At 44.2% G+C, this 7392-nt stretch overlaps 1 protein-coding gene across 2 annotated transcripts in view; it reads right to left on the minus strand.

Moving 5' to 3' along the window:
• Nucleotides 1-4546, minus strand: part of LOC143291207 (MFS-type transporter SLC18B1-like) — a 27562-nt gene extending 23016 nt beyond the window's left edge. Inside the window, exons 1-4 of one of the 2 annotated variants that reach the window (XM_076600953.1) lie at nt 4320-4546; nt 2975-3623; nt 1208-1303; nt 717-790 (exon numbers count right to left, since the gene is read on the minus strand). In XM_076600953.1, the coding sequence (XP_076457068.1) occupies nt 717-790; nt 1208-1303; nt 2975-3298 (494 nt within the window). In that variant the 5' untranslated portion in view covers nt 3299-3623; nt 4320-4546. The remainder of the gene's footprint in view (nt 1-716; nt 791-1207; nt 1304-2974; nt 3624-4319) is intronic. The other variant, XM_076600952.1, reaches the window with a different exon arrangement.
• Between the last annotated feature and the right edge of the window lie 2846 nt (nt 4547-7392).

The raw sequence follows: 7392 nt of genomic DNA on the forward strand, positions 1-7392 counted from the left end.
GCGTGTTGGAGGTAGGGGATAGACGTGAGAAAGTGGGGGGAGAAGGGGGCGGGGGGAGGGGTTAAGGTGGAAGAGCTGTGGTACAGGGATCAGAAGATTTTGTTTATCTAAATAAATCAATACACGAAGTTAACTCACCAGAGGAAATATAAGCATACATACGGTTCGCATATGTTTTCAATTGTAACCACTCACGCTATGATCGTAATATCTGTGACGAATGTCAGATATATAGCTGTCAGTGATTCTGGGTGCGGGAGATTTGAGGTTCTTCTTTTTCTTCTTCTTCGTCTCTTTTTTGTTCTTTCCATCTTCTTCTTCTTCTTCTTCTTCTTCTGCTTCTTCTTCTTCTGCTGCTTGTTCTTTTCAGTTTTGTTAGTGATATCTCTGTTCAGAAATTCTTAATTGGTTGCAGAGTCTGGACATGAAGTGTACTTTCAGGAACCGTTGGAGAGTAATCTGATATAGATGAATACAGAAACAGACAGACAGACAGAAAAATAGATAGATGGGTAGATAGATAGATAGAACTGGAGGCAAAGAAAAAGTATTACTATAAAATGAATTTTTTTTTTAAATGCAGTACACAAGAGTTGTTTGAATATAGATCTCTGTAAATGTATGATCTTGTGAGAGTGCAGCCGTGCTAAAAGAGAAAAGGAAGGGGAGGGAGACCATGGCCTGCTACCTGAGAGACAAGGGAGGCAATCACTTACCCGAACAAAATGGAGCATCCGCCTGCCAGGAACTGCCCAGCTATGAATGCAAATCGGGCACCTATATGAACTATCTGAACAACAAACAAACAAACAAATAAATAGATAAATAAATAGCATTTGTATATTTTTATTTGTGCATGTGTGTGTGTGTGTGTGTGTGTGTGCTTGTGACAGAACGATGCAGCTATCTGCAATGCAAGGAAGCATAATTTTGCTTCAAGCCTGTGTTTTGCGTAGGCCCATATGTTGCAAACGGTGCAGTAGCAGCAGTAGTAGTAGAAGGTGTAGCAGCAGCAGTAGTAGTAGAAGGTGTAGCAGCAGCAGCAGTAGTAGAAGGTGTAGCAGCAGCAGCAACAACAACAACAGAAGCGACAACCAAAAAAACGACAAAAATGGGGAGAGAGGGAGATGGGGTGGGCGTGCAGGGGGAGAGTTGAGGGAGGGTGGGGGAGGGGGAGTCATGACAGAAAGCCCAGTGACATACTCACGTAGTTGCCAACTATCGGAGATACCAGGGAGATCCACAGCTCATAGCAACTGAACACCAGACCGATGGCAGTCTGCGACATTCCTTTGGCCGTTGCCTGACGGGAGACAGAACGAACGACAGACAGCGAGGTACAGAGTAGCTCTGCCTCCAGCATTTCAACAGAATCTCTCTCGTTCATTTCATATAAACAAAAAGATGAATCAAGTCGTGGACCAAACTCATGAAAAAAAGAAAACTAGCGACAACAACAAAAAAACAACAGAAAAACAACAGAGAGCAAAAAACAAAACAAAACAAAGCCATCAACAGAAAACAAAACCAGAACCATGGATACAATCACACCAGGCTGGAATCAAAAGTTCTAGGCCTCACCAAGAAAGCAGGGCTGGAGAAACGTGATTCTTTCCTATCTCTCAATATAATCTCCCCGGACTGCAATACAAATATAACTATATATGATCGGCGGACTGGACGCGCGTTCATCCACATTATACACATAAAGATCGAAGTTTGAAACTTCCCCAGTTTTCATCACGGCTTTTCCGGCTTCGATACACACCATACAATACTGATCATCGAAAATCTCCTATTTGGGGAAGTGGGGGGGGGGGGGGGGGGGGTATTTTCTTTCGAATCAACAATACTCAGTGATTAGACGATGACATTGTGTAAACCGCACAACTTGATCGACGTATTGATATTTTACGCTGACTGTCAAACGAATTTGTGTTTATCTGTTGAAACATGTGCTTTGTGCACAGTCTTAGCCACATCGGATCAGCATTTCACTGATTTCGAATCAGTTCATAGGAAGGGCCTATGTGCTCTTATCTGTCGAAATTTAAATCTGTTCTCGCAATAGCCGAGTGGTTAAAGTGTTGGGCTTTCAATCTGAGGGTCCAGGGTTCCAATCTCGGCAACAGCGCCCGGTGGGTAAAGGGTGGAGACTTTTCCGGTCTCCCAAGTCAACATATGTGTAGACCTGCTTGTGCCTGAACCCCCTTCGTGTGCATACGCAAGCAGAAGATCAAATACGGACGCTAAAGATCATGGAATCCATGTCAGCGTTCGGTGGGTCATGGAAACAAGAACATACCTAGCATACACACACCCCCACCCCCACCCCCGAAAACGGAGTATCGGTGCCTACATGGCGGGTTAAAAAACGGTCATACACGTAAAAGCCCACTCGTGCACACAGAGTGAACGTGGGAGTTGCAGCCCACGAATGATGAAGAAGAAGAGGAAGAACTCTATTTTCGTCTTTTCCATGACTTACCGCACAGATTCTTCATGACAAATGTGGCCAGGCATTACAGATACAGAACGCTTCCAACAGTGAGGAACTCTGCAGGCCAGATGGCCGACGGAGAAGTAAACAAGAGAACAAAACGAAGTAAAATTATGCAGTGTTCCTCCCAGTGTTTAAAAGACAACAAGACTCATGTATTCCACGAGAGCAGCAGGCTTTGATAAAAAAATAAATGACATTCTGCACTCTCAAACACACACACACACACACACAAACACACACACACACACACACACACACACACACACACACACACACACACACACACAAATGCCTAACATAGCACGACGTAACAAGTCTAGTTGTAACAGATTCTTTTCTTTTTTTTTCTTCTTCTTTTTTTTCTTTCTCCAAACGTCCCCCACCCCCACCCCACCCAGACACCCCCCCCCCACCACCAACCCCAACCCCCGCTCAACCTTCAGCCCACTCACCACCCCCCTTCTCCTTTACCTCGCCGGGGAAGAAAGGCGCCAGAAGCGAGAAGCACGTGCAGGCAACCGTGTTGGCCACACACAGCAACGCCAACGTCCACTTTTTCGCCGACGACAAACTGGAAAAGGAAAAGTTCCTCACACCCTCCTTGTCCTGCTGTCCTGTCCTCCCCGCAGCCACTCTGTCAGCAGTCTGACCCTCGGCAACCAGACTTCCGTTGGACCCCAACGGGCCGTCTGGACCCGGTGAGATGGCACCGTGGTAGGTCTGCTTGTAGGTGTTGTCATTGTTATAATTCTGAGACGTGCTTCTGACGAGAGGCACTTTCTCGTTGGAGACCATCGGTCGGGACTATGAGGCACAGCGTTACTGGTGACCTTTCTGAATGGAATGAGGCGCTGGACTGGGTGATTGGCAGACACCTGGGACTTTTCTCCAGTCGGTGGTGGTGGTGGTGGTGTCAATCCTTCCCCTCCCCCTGGAGATGATGTTGCTGGAGGTGGTGTACTTCTTCTGGAGGTGGTGTCTTCTGGAGGTGGTGTCTTCTGGACGTGGTGTCTTCTGGAGGTGGTGTCTTCTTCTGGACGTGGTGTCTTCTGGACGTGGTGTCCTCTTTCAAAGCACCGCTCGCCTGGTTCTTTCAACACTCCGTCATCGACAGACCGATCTGAAATAGCAGAATGTTGTGTTCAACGAGCCTGTTTGTTTTGAAGAAGAAGAAGAAGAAGAAGAAGACGGGTTTTATTCAAAGAACGCATAATCGAATGATTTCGCTCCAAGTGCTTCACAACTACAATTGTTCCAATTTTGAAAAAAAAAGATACACACACATATATATACGTGTACACACACACACACACACATATATACACACACATATATACACACACATATATACACGTGTGTGTGTGTGTGTGTGTACAATTTAGTGGTGGATGAAAACAAGTGCAAGAAGGGAGTGAATTTATCCAGTCCCTGCCTGGGAGTGAAGTCAGATTACAAGTGCTGTGTGTGAGTCTACATGTTGTGTGAGTTTGAGTTGAGTGAATGCGGCAGTGTGTGTGTGTGTGTGAGTGTGTGTGTGAGTGTGTGTGTGTGTGTGTGAGAGAGAGAGAGAGAGAGAGAGAGAGAGAGAGAGTATGTGTGCGTGCGTGCGTGCGAGCGTGCATGTGTATCTGTCTGTGTCTGTTTGTGGAAAAGGATGGTAATGATAAGGGAAGTAGAGAAAGAGGACGATGTCGATGACGCACGACGACGACGACGATAACGATGATGTTACAACGTCAGGGGGGAGCGATGAGCAGAACAATGAAGCTGACGATAGGGGTAAGGGCCCAAAAAAGCCCCAACACACAGAACATACCTGCTGAATTTAGTCCACCGAGACCTCTACGAAACTTGAACACGCTTCCCTCAGATGCGTCAACTTTTAATTAAAGCAAGCAGGTTATTGTCTGTTCCTCCTTCCTCTCCCTCCCCCGTGACGTGACATACAATTTCATCAGCCGAATGAAACTGCTAAATTTCGCATGATACGGGTATACCTGTCCAAACTGCGCGTTGTAGTTCGTGTATACTGCTAACACGAAGCGATATGTTACCGCGAACTCACGGAATCCCCGTGCAAAGGAATGAAACTGGCTCTCCCGTTCCACACACACACACACCCCCGCCCCCCACGTCTATGATTAACGTCTCCTCGCAACTTCCTCTCCCTTTCTCGCTCTGAAAAAAATGCACCATCAGAACGTTTGAAAGAATATTACCTCTCTCTCTTGCAATTATGTTTTGTTTAAAACTATATATATATATATGTACATATATATACATATATTCAACAGTGTCATAAGGACCTTATAACCAACAGCATTAAAGTGTCAATGCGTGCGTGTGCGCATTACCGGAAATGGGCATAAAGTGGACACTATTCCTCGCGTCTTCTAACTTTTTTTTTTTTTACTTTGTGTGTGTGTGTGTGGGGGGGGGGGGTTGCAACGGGGGTGGGGGGGGCTGACTTTTATTTTCGTCTGTGTGGGGAGAGGGGAGGGGGGGGGGGCAGTAGGTTATTTGTGAGGTTCTTTGGTTTTTTTCCAAAAGAAGAAAGCATGCAGAGTTGGTGAGAGTTGCACAGCATCCGGAATTATCTGCACTTGCACATGTAAGTCTGGCAGCTTCCCAGTTACATTTGTGACATCCTTGGCCGTGGCCAGTGGGTGTCACGGCACCGCTTTACTTCTCCTTGGATTGCTTCACTTGACAGTTGTCTCACCTGGACATAAACATCTCCCCTGGAATGTTTACTTTGTGTATTAACTCTCATGTAAAACGGTCATACACGTAAAGCCCACTCGTATACAAACGAGTGAGCGTGGGAGCTGCAGCCCGTGAACGAAGAAGAACTCTCATGTCTTCTCTTTTGTGAACCAAATTCGGTGATCATCATTCGTAAATTGTTGCTCTATAGTTCTTAACACTCGGCTGCGCTGATCCAGGCTGACAACTAATGGTTTTTTGTCTTCTTCATTTCTGTGTGCTTTTCTTCGTCAGATTTCTTTTTATAATGCACTCTAAATGCAAGGTTTTTAGCTTGTTTAGCTTTACACTGTGCGTTCCATCACACATTGCCCGAGTGTTTGTCTGATTTTACTGCACTACATTTAGGAATAGATGCATCAGCAGCAGACAAAACTGCTTCCATGAATTTAGCGTATGATCTGTCAACATTTTCGACGCAAACGTCACTGATATCAGTGATAGAAAGTATGGTTTCAAATCTGGTCCAGTCAGCTTTTCTATAATTGTATTTTAGAATTTTATCTTTTTCAAAGTCACATAACACTGAGTTACCTTTTAAAGTGATTACAATCGGTAAGTGATCACTACCAAGCGTGTCTTAAAGTATCCCACTCACATTCTGGGGCAACAACAGGGGAAATCAGCGAGAGGTCTATAGCCGTTGCTGTATGTCGCGATGTATCAGGGATTCTGGTTACACTTCCGTCAAGATGAATCCACAACATTTTCAACAAAACGATTATTAATGGCCACTTTGCAGTCACTGCCCCAGAATGGGGAATGGGCGTCAAAATCACCGGCTATTAACCATTTTCCATTCTGGTCCTGAAGGGTTCGTTACCATTCTGTGTTTTGATTGTCAGGACCTTTGGGAAGGTTTACCGAAGCTATGTTCAGAATTGTTTTCTCGTTAAACTTAACCCTGAATGCACATGCATTTATGTTATCCATGTTGTCAGGCACAGGAGATTGGATCTCATGAAACATCAAATGTTCTTTTATACAAATAGCTGTGTTGATCTTTCCTTTATCATCCTCCAACTGAAATATGGGTGGATAGTAAAAATTGTGTAGTTTAGGGATTCTTGTTTTGTCTACATTTAATGACTGCAAAACTAACACATGATAATCATTTTCTGAAAGATGCTGTATAAGATGAGGTAGATTTGTTGAAATAGATCTGCAGTTCCATTGCATAATAATTATATGTCTGCCTTACCATTTTTTTTTTTTTTTTTTGTTACTGTATCAAATTTGTCTGTTAGTTGATATCTAATGGACACATAAATTAAAATAATAAAATCGTATAATGGCGAAACAGTCTACTGCTTTTGCGTTGGATAAACTAAGCATGTAAGTCAGCATTCATGTCCATGTTCCATGAAGAAAGAATAAAAATCACTAGCCCGGTCTTTTCTCAGCACAGGATACAAAACACACCGCGCAACCTGTTCTCCGGTAAGAAAAAGCGATTATTAGGGAAAAAAAAAATACATTGACGTCGGTGTATGTGTGTGTGTGTTTGTGTGTGTGCACAATCCTCAATCGTATAAACTTTCTTTGCGTTGGCTTCAAAACCATACGAGCGACCCAATCTTCTACAATCAACATCCTTTAGTGCAGAGTCGAGTACAATGAGGACAGATGGTGCTTCCTGAGAATTGTCTTGATCATTTATGTTTGGATCTGGCAGGACTTCATTTTGTTGGTGTGGTTTACTGGGTGTTTCAGTCTGTGGCAGATCTGATTGAAAATTGTGACTTTTGTCCATGGCCTTTCTTGTTGGGGGGTTCGACGTGTTTTTCCCTTGAGTAGTTTTAGTTGTGTCCAAGTGTAGTTTGACGTCATTTGATGATGCATGTGTGTATGTGTGTGTGTGTGTGTGTGTGTCTGTGTATCCGTGTCTCTGTGTCTGTGTAAGTTTCAGCAGAATAAAATTTGTTTAATGATCCCACGTCCGTCCATTGCCAAAACAGTAAAGAAGAGGACATCATCATATACACAGATGGCTCAGTCACCAAAGACCAATCCGGTTGGGGATTCACTGCGAAACAAAATGGAAAAACAATTAGGGAAGAGAATGCTGCCCACAAAGTCACAACCTCCAGCCTGACGATGGAAGTTGAAGCTGTGACACATGC

Source organism: Babylonia areolata, chromosome 16 (assembly GCF_041734735.1).
Source record: "Babylonia areolata isolate BAREFJ2019XMU chromosome 16, ASM4173473v1, whole genome shotgun sequence".
Classification (NCBI taxonomy): Eukaryota; Metazoa; Mollusca; class Gastropoda; order Neogastropoda; family Buccinidae; genus Babylonia; species Babylonia areolata.